Source organism: Triturus cristatus, chromosome 1_1 (genome assembly GCF_964204655.1).
Source record: "Triturus cristatus chromosome 1_1, aTriCri1.1, whole genome shotgun sequence".
Classification (NCBI taxonomy): Eukaryota; Metazoa; Chordata; class Amphibia; order Caudata; family Salamandridae; genus Triturus; species Triturus cristatus.
This window is the reverse complement of record NC_140579.1, coordinates 770,537,472-770,550,541: the sequence shown is the minus strand read 5'-3', so window position 1 is coordinate 770,550,541 and position 13,070 is coordinate 770,537,472. Positions and strand designations below refer to the sequence as shown.

The following is a 13,070-nucleotide window of genomic DNA, read 5'->3' as shown; positions in this document are numbered from 1 at the left end:
TTTCCGTACCCGAAGCACGGGAACCCGCAGCGCTCCAGCCATCCCAAGGCCCAACCAGTCGCGCACCTCCTCCAAAGCAAGAACCTAACCTACCCCTGTGGGCACTATTCCTGAGCTGGAGTGTGATTGAGAGGAGCTCGGCAGATTCGCAATGTATGTTTTATATGGACCCCAGATGTCCTTGGGATGGGCCACACTGGGAAGGAGACTGGAGTAAATCTCGCTGTTCGTGCTGCAGAACGCCATTGCCGTGAGCCATGCTTTAGCCGTGGGAGCTGCCCTACCACCCCACCGCCTAGCAATTTCTCGTTTAGCTAACAGAAAGCCCAGAGACGCAAGTCTCCGAATTGGTTCGGGAAAGTTGACCGTATAGCCCAGCAATGCCACCTCGGGGGTAGGAACCAGCGTAAGCCCCAGCATCTCCTCTAGGATTTTGTGTACCTGTGTCCAGTGTGGTTGCAGTCTCGGACAGGTCCAGGTCATATGGGCAAAATCTGCATGAGGTGAAGAGCACTTCCAACATGTGTGAGGCCGTTTGGGATCAATGGAATGGAGTCTATCCGGTGTCATATAGCTACGGCGGAAAAACTTGTAATGTAGAAGTTTGTGGCGGCTATTGAGCGAAATCCCATTAGTGACTTTGCAGCAAGCGGACCATTGCTCGTCCGTAATAGGCCTACCCAAGTCCGCCTCCCAGGCCATATGCAACTGGTCATCTGAGCAAGGAACCAGCGCAACACATGTCTTGTACAGCTTAGAAATAATATGCGCACCTGTATCCCTGTCAATGAGGAGAGTTAGGGGCTCGAATGAGGCCGGCTCGAGGGGGAATCCCTTAATTTCCAACCGAACCGTAAAGTATAGCCGGTTAAGGATGAATTTATCCATGAAAGTGGCATCACTGAATCGTGCCTCTTCCGATATCGAGAATATGTGCCCGCCCGGGTATAAATCCCCAATTTTGGTGAGGTGAACCTTCGTTAACGTGAGTTGCACAAGCCTCTCGCCCGTGCCGGGCAACCAACCTGCATTGGGAAGCGGGAGAGAAGAGGAGTATAAGAGGGGCTGGTCCAAGTAGCGCGATAGTCTGTTCCAGGCCCAGCAAGTGGTGGACACCGTTTGAATATCCACTGGACTTCTAGGTACGCCCCTGGGTAATACCGCTGACAAGCGACCCGGGAGAACAAAATCCGCCTCTGGATGAAGAAATGGGATCCGCGCGTCGGGATGATACCAGGCGTAGGCGTGGGCGCACTGAGCTACCAGGTAATATAAATACAAATCCGGTACACCAAAGCTGCCTTTGTCGTGCGGGAGCGTGAGAATCTTCCAACGGATTCGGGGGTGCTTTCCTCCCCAGACCAATCTAATTAAATGGGACCGCAGGGTGGCGAAAACGTTTTGGGTGAGGGGGATAGGGATATTATTAAAAAGATACAAAAATTTAGGAAGCACTATCATTTTTATAAGGGCGATTCTGGCCGCTATAGAAAGCGGAAGCCGCAGCCACCTGTCCACCTGTGACTCGAGCTTCGCAAACGCACAGCCATAGTTAAGGCGGATAATTTCGTCCGTGCTCAGGTGTATATGTATGCCCAAATATCTCACCGAGTCCGAGCACCACTCCAGCGGAAACTCACATTGCCAAGGGGAGGTGCCGCTAGTCAGTGGGAAAATTATAGACTTGTGCCAATTGATAAGCAGCCCGAGTGGCGGCCGAAGCGAAGTATTTCACGGATCAGGGGAGCCAGGTTTAGCTGCGGCTCCCTGACATACAGTATGGTGTCGTCAGCGTAGAGGGAGACCAACAGGGGACCCGTCCGGAACTGGAGACCCCTGTGGAGATGTCGCTCCTGAAAGTGTCTGATTAGGGGGTCCATTGCGAGGATGAACAACAATGGAGATAGCGGGCAGCCCTGACGCGTGCCGCGAGTAAGAGCAAACGGGCGAGACAAGGTGCCATTAATACAAAGGCGCGCCGTAGGACGACTACATAAGAGCCGCGTGGTGGCAATAAAGCCAGCCGGCATGCCCATTCGCTGCATCACGGAAAGAAAAAATGGCCACTCTAGGGAGTCAAAAGCTTTTTCGGTGTCGAGGAGAATAGCCGCCGCGGGTGTGCCAGGATTTATTCTATGTAATACTGTAAATAGAGTCCGCAAATTCAATGATGTCGAACGATGGGGGATGAAGCTAGATTGAGCAGGCGCAATGATAAATTCCATCAATTGTGAAAGTCTGTTGGCAACTATTTTGGCAAGAATTTTAAAATCGATGTTCAACAATGAAAGGGGTCTGTATGACCCACACATCGTCGGGTCCTTATTCGGCTTTGGAAGCAGGACAATGACTGCCTCGCTAAGAGTGGGCGGGAGAGTCTCACGTTCCAGGGCCTCCGCATATACCTCAATAAGTTTGGGGGCCAGCAGATCTGAAAATGCCTTATAAAAATCCCCTGACAAGCCATCGAGGCCTGGGGCCGAGGAACTCCGCAATACTTTAATCACCCCATGGGTTCTGCCATGAATTCCTGCATGCCCTTTTCTAAGAATACTAGCGCGATTTCCGATAAGTAGGCGTCCCGCGAAGAAGAGGAATCACTCTGCTTGGTCGTGTATAAAGTCGAGAAGTAGGCCAGGAACTCGTCCCTAATCTCGGAGGGTGTCATGCGGAGCGCTCCGTCTTCCCCCTTGACCTCGGTTATAAAGGAATTATCATACGGCGGTCGCAAAGCTTGCGCCAACGTGCGCCCCGGCCAGTCTCCCTCGCCGTATCTGCGTGCCGTGTGGTATTTTCCAAGATAAAGGATCTCCCTGTCCGCGGCTTCCCGGTAGTCGGACAGTAGACGCAGTCGCCTAGCAAAAACATCGTCAGACGGCGCCTGTCGTGCCTCCGCATCTATCGAGCCTAACTGGGCCTCTAGCTGAGTGAGTATCGTGCGCAACGCCTTTAGGACCCCGGCATGCTTAGCTATGCAAACCCCCCTAATGTATGCCTTAAACCCCTCCCAGAGCACAGCCCAAGAATCCACCGAGCCGGTGTTAATTGTGAAGTGATCTTCAATCGCCTCGGAAACCTCGTGACAAAAGAGGTCGTCCAAGAGCGCTCTCCCAGGGAATCGCCATTGTCGCTCAAAACCTTCGGGGCGTGGAACGTCCAAGCATAGTAAAACCGGAGAGTGATCTGAGTACGTTCTAGGGAAAGTCTTTAGAGTACGAAACCAGAGGGACAGACCCGGGGAAAGCAGCCAGTAGTCAATCCTGGTCCAGGTGTTGTGCTGGCCTGAGAAATGTGTGTAATCAGTGGTGTCGGGATTGCGCCTGCGCCATATGTCAATCAGGGAAAATTGGTGGCAGAGTCCTAAGAGGGCGCGCCGCGCCCTGGGCTTAGAGTCAGCGGCCTCCGAGGTACTGTCCAAACCCACATCCATCAATAGATTGAAGTCGCCGCCAATCAGGAGCAAGGCCGGCTCCAGGGTTGCGAGCTGGGCGGCAAGCGCGTGGAAGAAGTCAGGGGAATCAGTGTTGGGAGCATACACACACACCAGAGCGATCCCGTGTCCCATCAGCACCCTTCTCACTATACAATAGCGCCCCTCTGTGTCCCCTATAAACTGCTGGCAATGAAACGGGACTCTCTTGTGAATCAACACTGCCGCTCCTCTAGCATAGTTACTAAAATTAGCGAAGTACCGGTGTGAACCCCAGGACACAGCAAATCGGGCAGTGGTTGAGGAGTGTAAGTGTGTCTCTTGAATAAAGGCAACATCCACTTGGTACCGATTCAGATAATGTATCACCTGCCTGCCTTTACGTTGGTTATTCAGGCCCCTGACGTTCCAAGACATCAATGATAAGTTGATGGGGTTTTCATTCAAGCCTATACGAGCCATCTAAACAGCCGACCAAACAGTAGGAAACAGGAGTCAATCGTACCATCATATATCGTCAAGTTCAACACACACCAAGCAATGTTTATGAGATCAAAACAACCTACCCCTGCCCCCCTCCCCCCACCTAGCCATAGCACGAAAACGTGAGGCGAACCCAGACCTGTAAACAAAAAAAGAAGCTCCAAACAGTTTCGCCAGTTGCAATCAAACAACAACAAACGGAGCATCATAGCCAAAATGATCCACAGTGGTTTCCACCAACGGGGGGTGTCAACGACCCGATATCAACCCAGCACTACTGAACAGTTGAATAAAAGTATACCATTGTCCCCATGCCACAAGAATTGGAATGAACTAAACGTGGACGCAGGCGCCATCTCACCCCACCCCAGAGCCTGTGAACAAGTCTTGGCTAGCCGCTGACCCACTGTGCGGGGGGGACGGACCGCCCCCATCGCCCCGGGAGGGGCTTTTATTTGACCTGTATGTGCGGCAAAAGTCTTGCACTTCAGTAGGATTGTCAAAGAACCTGACCCTGCCATCAATCTCAACCCTAAGCCGTGCCGGGTAGAGCATACCATATTTTAAGCCGAGATTGCGGAGCGCAGCCTTCGCCCCAGCGTACTTCCGTCGGGCCTCCTGGACCATAGCGGTGAAGTCAGGGTAGAACGAGAGTTTGGAGCCCTGCCAGGTTATATCTCCCTTCTCCCTAGCTAGATGTAGAGCAGTGTCACGATCCCGGAAGTTCATGATGAGGGCTATCAGCGGGCAAAGCGGGAGCCCCGGATTAGGCCTTGGCCCCAGGGAGCGGTGCGCCCTCCCAACCACAAACCTCGATGTGAAGGATTCTCTCCCAAAAATGTCAGTCAACAGTTGTTCCACAAACACATCGAGCCGGCCAGTGGCCGTGGACTCCGGGACCCCAGTAATGCGCACATTGTTGCACCGACTGCGCGATTCAAGGTCCTCGTTCTTGATGGCCACCTCTTTCAAAATGCGTTCCATTCTATCTAATCGTTTGGTTTCTTGCACAGCGCCATCCTCTATAGCTGAAATCCTGGCCTCTGCCATATCCAAACGCCGGTCGTGCGCCTGAATCTTGGCTCCCATTGCCTCCAGCGTTTTATCCAAAGAGTCGAAGGGACCATCAATGGATCTGAACCCAGCTCTCATCTCCTGTAACCAGTCTGGGGACGGGGCAAGAGCCGCCGACCCACCAGCTGCGCCATCACCCGGAGCCGCCATGTCGGGGGGCCTCACCGATGAGTGCTCAGCCAGCTTTTCGAATGGCAGCGTTTTCTGCTTCGGATCTTTGCGACCCATGGCCCTACATGCACGACTGGTCACCAGCCAGTCTCCACCAGATCAATGTTGGCACCGTGTCGAAAATGGCGCAAGATCAGCTAGGCAGCACAGTCCAGAACTGCTCGACGCGGCTCTTCAAATGTCGTAGCTCCATCAGCGGCGTCAGGACCACATCGAGTCCACTGCGCCCCGGACGAGGGCCGCAGCAGCAGCAAGGCCAGGCCGCCCGTAGACACCCCTTAGTGCAGTGCAAGAGAGCTCCTGCGCGGCGCCGTGACACCCCGGCAGGGCATGGAAGCCAGAAACAGTGCCGTCTTTAGCTGTTGGGACCCAGCGGCCTCCGCCCTGCACTGGAGAGCAGGGTCAAGGAGGGAAACTAACGCGGGCCGCGGACCACAAGTCGCCCCCAGGGAAGGCTCAGAGGAAAGGGCAGGAGTACCCCGAGTGCCCGGCCCAAACCAGCGGCCAAACCGTCCCCCCCACCGCAAACAGGCTGTCCCGCTCCCCCCCGACCCCCCCGTCTGAATCGGCAAGGGGCCCGAGGGAAGAAGGCGAGCGAGGCCGCACCCGAGGCGCCAGTCTAACGCCGAGCACCCGGCCGGCCCCGAGCCAGCAGCAGTGCGGGAAGCACGGCCGACCCCGTCAGAGCACACCCAGGAGTCCAAACCCCCCCCCGCAGCCCCCAAGGTACCTGTCTCCGCGCCAGTCGCAGCCGCTCCAAGAGCCGCTCCCGATCGCCGATCTTAGGCCGACATCTTGGATCCGCAGCTCATCGGGTCCGATCTCTCGTCCGGCCGCCTCCGATGGAATCGTGGCCCCACTGCCATCGGGTCGTGCTCCGGGGGTCAGGGGGTGTCGCAGTAGCGCTCGCCGTCCATTTCGTGAGTCAGCAGGCAGGGGACATCCGCAATTGTGCCGGGCCGACGGCAGAGCTTCAGAACCGCGTGGCCATCTCAGCCCGCCGCTTGGCCACGCCCCCCGTCTTGCTAATAATTGATAAACCTTAGAGCTTTTCTCCTAAAATGTGTTTCCAGTACCAATTACAACAGTATTCATTGTTCTGAGAAGATATTAATCTTTTAGAGGTGAAATTTAACAGATAATTCAACTGCAAGAGCCCCAGTTTCACGAAATTGCCTCCTACGAATTATTTACAATAAAGTATTTCTTGTTCTCCCATTTGCAAAATCTGACAAATGCTGCTCAATATTCTGAGATTTGCAGAAAGTGGACTCAACGTGTTTCTCTTGTTATTATTGAGGTCTATCAACCGGTGCCTTCCTAGCGGTTAAAGGTTTCGATCAACCAGTGAATAACATGTATCTCCTCAGCGTCTGCAAGATCAACCTGACCGACACGGAAACTAACAACGAAGTCGATCAGGATCATCATAACGGTGAGCGATCTGTTCACTAGATCAGAGTGCGCCAGCTTCTTTCAAGAGGAGCATGTGCGCATTGACTTATTTTATGGTTCTATAAAGCACTACGCCTCACTGTTCGGCCACTTCTGAGGTATATGACTGAAGTCAGTGTGAGCTAAATATGAAACTAGGTTTCCCTTATGTCTGTGTGAATGCAGGGTTGGTGGAATTGGAGTCCAGTTGCTTGCACCCTTTCCAAAATTCTTCAGTCACAACCACTGTGTTCAGTAGTTAAGTATATGGGTGTTTGCTGAAGCATTTGTAGCAGTGTTCTGTTCTGTGGGTTCAGGGCATTTGGCACACCACAGGATGCTGAACTCCCAAGGATCTTCTCTGTTCTGTTTGAATGTTGACTGATTGTTCCAGTGTGCGGTCACTGGTCATAGGTTTAGGATTGGTACGCCACGTCGCGCCAGATTTTGAAGGTATTATGGTCCTCTTTTCTAGAAGACCTTTTGCACAGGATAGAGAAATTCGGCTTGATCCATGGATCCATTGGGAGCTGTTGGAGGGCGTTTAGGATTAGTTATATATGGCCCTCCTGATGCAGGTTGCACTTATGAGATGTGGTTAGGCTTTAAATGCTTATTCTTTAACCTTAATGCTGTTAGGTGTGATGGATCCTTTTAGGCTAATGAAGAACAAGTTTTCATCTTTCCAGATTCTGGATCCTAGTTTTATACCCTTTACAACTGTCAATGAGATTCCTTGAAAAGCCTCTGTCAATGCACTACTCTGGCCATGAGGTACGTTAGGTCTCTGCGGTTGCATCAGTTCAATGCAGCCACCTATGGACATCGGCTTTACTATGTAGGTATAGTAATGAATCATCAGGGCTAGGGGTCTCACTTTCTTAGCATCATCTGAATCTTTTTTGGGTATGATAAATTATAACGAGGGTAAATCTAGACATATTTTAAATGGAGGCAAATTATTACTCTCCTGAATTTGTTTTCTCTGAATTTTGGCTCCACCTGCCACTAAATGGTTTCTAATTGTATGCAAGTAACGCAGAATTGCTGACAGAAGAAATAGTAAAATGCAATAAGCCTATGCAATACTATAATATGTATTGTAACCATGAATAACTAATGCATGCTTGCTCAGGTATCAGAGTTTAAAAATAAAACAGATTATTTCATAACATTTGTACAAAACATCCTTCACTCCCTGAAAACAAGTTAAACCTTTTTGCATCAAACTGGCTTGTTTGCAGGCCCTCGTACTACCCAGAACTAGCTCTGGCAAATATATTACTATGTGACATTTTCATATCTCTGGAACTAGAAAACCTGAGCTCACTTTGCCTGTTTAGAAGTGTCTTCATTGACTTCCTTTTGTGTCGTCCAAGCAGAGTTGGAGCCGGAAACATAGGCTTGGGGCATTGTCCCTGGAAATAACAACATAAATAACAAGCATTGGCATAGCCAATAGGTCTCGCCTTTAGAACCTTATGAGTGTTTAGCCATGCAGCACGTTATCCTGGGTGTTGTGCAGCCAGGAATTGAAGAGTTATACAACTGCTATACACTAGTTCATGTAGTCTGATTTAGAAATGTATGCTTGCATTAGTAAACATTTATGGACACATTCTAAGGCACTTTAAAGCACAAAGACAAGTGGCTCGATGCAAGTCAACAAAGATATAACATTCTGTATGCGGCAATCATAAAGCTGTTTCCTTAATAAATGTTAAAAAAACGGAGCATGCAACACTACACCCACTTACCTTGCTATTTTCTGGTAATGAGGTATCCTTTGAAATAAATAAACATGTTTTATGAAAATATCTATCATACTCCTTGCAGTATCGTAACTAAAGAATAGACATGGCCTGCAGAAGTAATATCCTAAATTATTTACCACGAGAAAACAATACAATAACAATTATAATTATGAATATATTCCCCTGTCATCCGTGCACTTCGGAAGCTATTGTTATTACAAGGGTTTGGGGGCATACAGGAGCACAAATCAGCATTAAAGAAAATACAGTGCAAGAACATATTGATACAAGCTCTCAATGACCTCAATACCATCAATGAAAGAATACAATTCTCCTATGAAATACAAGAAAAAAGTATTTCATACATTGATGTTACAATCACCAAGATCAACAACACATTTCATACAGATCTACATCGTAAACCGACCGACCGTAACAACATGTTACACTACAGTAGCTTCCATCAGGAACCTCTCAAAAATCACCTACCGTACTCACAAATACTCAGAGTTAAACGTATTGTTTCATCACCACAACTTGCCAACGAAAGGATACAAGAAATGTCAGAACGTTTTGAACAAAGAGGATATCTCAACAACATCAATGAACAAGCTATCATCCGTTCCCAACAAAAGACACGCAATCAGCTGTTACAGAAATCTATCCAGAGCACCAAAGAACGGAATGTTCTCATATCCAAATTCTCCACGGTCAGTAATAATTTAAAAAAAATAATCAAACGACACTGGCCAATCTTAAAACAAGAGCAAGACTTCAATAACATATTCAATGAACTTCCAATCTTTGCATTCACAAGGAACAAGAACCTGGGGGAACTTCTAAAAACTAAAGATGAAAGAATAAAAATAACATACAAAGGCACCTTACCATGCCAAAATTGTAACAATTGTAACAGCATCATTTGAGGACCATTCACCACACATCCACGGAAAGGACATACCATCAAACTACAAGTCACAGCCACTTGTGACACAACAAATGTGATATACCTGCTCAAATGCCCATGTGGCCTAGTATATATAGGCAAAACCGAACGAAAAATTAAGACACGGTTGAATGAGCACAAATCTAATATTCGTACACACAATGTCAAATCCAGCATAGCAATACATTTTTCAGACTACTTCCACAACATCAGCCAATAGAAATTCCAAATTTTGGAGATAATAACAAAAACGGAAGGAAGAGACAACAACAAATTTCTATTACAACGCGAAAATTTCTGGATCAAGAAAATGGACTCTCTCAAACCACATGGTCTTTACGATCGAATCGAATACCAATGTTATCTGTAGAGATTTAGATTATATTTGGATATTCACTACCAATGATTGCCTTCGTAATCGAAAAGCATTTAACACATTGTAATGTTTGTATCTTGAACTATCAGGCATTTTCATGTTTAATTTTTCACATTATTAAATCACACAGATACACCAACTCCCCAAGAGTTTTTGGAACGTCTCATACACTTGCTCAACACGGCGACTAATCTCAATCACAGGAATAGCTTCAGGATGACCCTCCCCTAATTTCCACAAAACATACAACACTCTATAATGTTTCGCGCCTATGAATTATCATTTTTGTCTTCACACCAATACAATGACACCCATATAACTACTTGTAACGATGACAATAGCGACATTTCACCATCCAGCAATGTTGAGCACACCAGTTAATAATGGCCGCCAAGCCCATTCACATGAATAGCTTCACTAGGATCCCTCCTTAGTTTCTAAATAAACATGCCTCGCGGAACTAGCCATTTATTACCAACACTCAACACGCCAAATTCAAACACAGCTACCAGAAGCACCATCTAAGCTCCGTGCACCTAATGTAAGTAAGGCTCGTATTATTACCTTTTTCAACCATTTCAACTAACTCCACCACGACAACACATAAGCACTTACGCACTCGTTTTTTTCGTAGAATAACACCATACTTACTGGTTACGCGTACGTTTTTTGACAAACAACAGTACAAACAGATTACCATCACGTATTCACCCGCTCAAACAGTCAGCCTAATATCGACACGCGACTACACCCAATCTCACAGATCCTGTTACTAACTATCCCATAGACTAGACACAGACGGTAACCAACACACAATAGTTGAGGGAATACCTTTTTCTCCCCCACATTGAATCAATAGAAGGACGCATTAAATAATTGTTAAATGACAATGTTTAAACAATGATTACCCTACTCTATAGTAGTTTACAAGCCTCCTCATTTTGATTGCGTTCACAGGTTTGTCCCTGACGAAGGGTTCGTAGCAACCCAAAATGCATTGGACGATAAACAAACATTTGAATAACAAGATGATGTAAATACTTCGAAATCTAAGAATTGACACTATTGCAAACTTCATATGTCGAAACAAGCAATGAATAAAATTGCGAGACACATGAACAATTGAAAACGTTTTTTCTTCACAGTGTGCCCAGGGGGACACACTCAAGTTTGAATGTGCCACTTCCTATTCTGGTATTCTCCGCCATGCTCGAGGAACATCACTCTCACCTCCGGGCCACGCTGAAGAGGCTGGCAGAGTGTGGACTGACTCTACACCAAGCCAAGTGCTCCTTCTACCAAGACAGAGTAGACTTCTTTGGATACACGTTCACCCGTGAAGGGCTCCTGGTGGACCCGAAGAAGGCTGAAGCAATCAGGGCGGCCAGCACACCCCAGAGTCCCACTGAAGTAAGGAGTTTCCTTGGGATGGCCACATACTGTGGGCGGTTCATCCCCAATCTTGCAGCCATGTCCGAGCCGTTACGCGCCCTCACGCGCCACGACCACCAGTGGGAATGGACGCCAACAAGGCGTTTCAAGATATCAAAGAGGGGCTGTTAGACAAGATGGTCATGGCGTACTTTCACCCCCGACGGCGAACAGAACTGGTCCTAGATGCCAGCTCGGTGGGCCTAGGGGCGGTCCTCATGCAGGAACATGGCCCGGAAGTGTGGAAGCCTGTTTCATGTACCAGCAAAGCTCTCACAGACACTGAGACGAGGTACGCACAGATTGAAAGGGAAGCGCTGGCCATCAAATGGGCGTGCCAACATTTCCATTTGTACCTGTGTGGGCAAGACTTTAGTGTTGTGACGCACCACAAGCCGCTGCTCCCACTGTTTGCTGGATTGTCGAGGCTGGTGCCACCGAGGATCGAGCGATGGGCAGTGTAGTTGCAAGCATACAATTTCAAAGTGATCTACCGTCCCGGGGCTCACAACCCAGCAGACTATCTGTCCCGTCACCCGGAGTCGCCGGGGCTGCCAGTTTCATCGGACGACACCTGCAACACTGAAGCGTTTGTCAGCATGGTGTCGCAAGGGGCATGTCCCAAGGCCATGATGCTGGAGGAGATGGGTCACGCCACGCGAGAGGACCCCACCCTCTCCCGCGTTCGTAAAGCGCTTGACAGTAATGGGTGGGCCCATTTCATGGATGGAGCTCGTGCGCTACGACAAGAAGTCAGCCATGCTCGCCAACAGTTGTGGCACGTCCGGAGCGAACTCAGTGTGGGGGAAGAAGGAGTCATTCTGAGGGGACGCCTCATGGTGGTCCCGGAGTGCCTACAGAGAAGAATCCTGGTGCTGGCGTATGTGGGCCGCCAAGGGATGGCCAAAACCAAAGCCAGGCTGCGCGATAAGGTCTGGTTCCCAGCGATGGACTCCAAAGTGGAGAAGATGGTCCGACAATGCCACGCCTGCACCATCACCGGAGGGGACCCTGCGCCAGCCCCGGTAATTACTGAAGAAGCGAGCAAGACCCCGTGGACGCATCTCAGCATGGACTTTGGGAGTTTTCCAGACGGTCGTCACATGCTGGTCGTGGTCGACTCGTTCTCGAAATTCCCCATCGTTGAAGTGATAGCGGCCACTGCTTTCCCCCATGTATGGAAGGTCCTGGATCGAGTGTTTGCAATGATGGGGCTGCCTGAAGAGGTCAAGTCGGACAACGGACCCCCCTTCCAGGGGCGAGAGTTCCAGGACTACCTTGCAAGTTTAGCGGTCCGCCACCGGAAGATTACCCCCCCTATGGCCCCAAGCAAACGGGGAAGTGGAGCGGCTCATGAGGACGATCAACCAAGCCCTGCGCGTCGCTGTGGAGAACGGAGAAGACCCGGAAACCGCTCTGGACCAGTTCCTAGGTGCGTACCGCCAGACGCCTCACAGCACCGCCAAGTGTGCTCCGGCTCACATTCTGTTCAAGAGAGCTCCACGGGATAGCATTCCGTCAGACCCGTGGTGGGTACCGGCTGTGCGGGATGATGCGGCGATTCAGGAGAGAAGGAAGACCACTAATAAGAAGGCCAGCAGGGCCCGCAGAGCCCAAGAGTCACAGCTAAGAGTGGGAGACCGCTTGGTGATCAAGGACCGCCACCCAGGGTGGAAGTTCCGGACTCCCTATGAGCCTGAGGTGTGGGGAGTGGTCAGAGTTCAAGGGACCATGGTCACGGCCAAACGGGGACTGCAATCCATCACAGGGAACGTATCGAGCTTCAAGAAGATCTCGGAGGCAGATACAAATCGAGATGGGTCTAGTTATCCAGACTCACCGGTACTCCTCCCTGCCCCTGCGTCGCCCAGAGAGGGGAGCGCCTCAACGCTCACCCCGTCGCCAGTCCATCAGGACCATGAGGACAATGTCTGGCCAACCAGCCCGAACCCCGCTACCGAGGGGGGCCTG

The 13,070-nt window shown here is 49.8% G+C and overlaps 1 protein-coding gene across 1 annotated transcript in view; it reads left to right on the top strand.

The window, feature by feature from the left end:
• The window catches only part of LOC146871055 (uncharacterized), a 145,682-nt gene that overhangs the window by 84,752 nt on the left and 47,860 nt on the right, over positions 1-13,070 (top strand). The window contains exon 5 of the mRNA XM_085646128.1: positions 6,459-6,593. Within this exon, the coding sequence (XP_085502254.1) occupies positions 6,459-6,593 (135 nt within the window). The remainder of the gene's footprint in view (positions 1-6,458; positions 6,594-13,070) is intronic.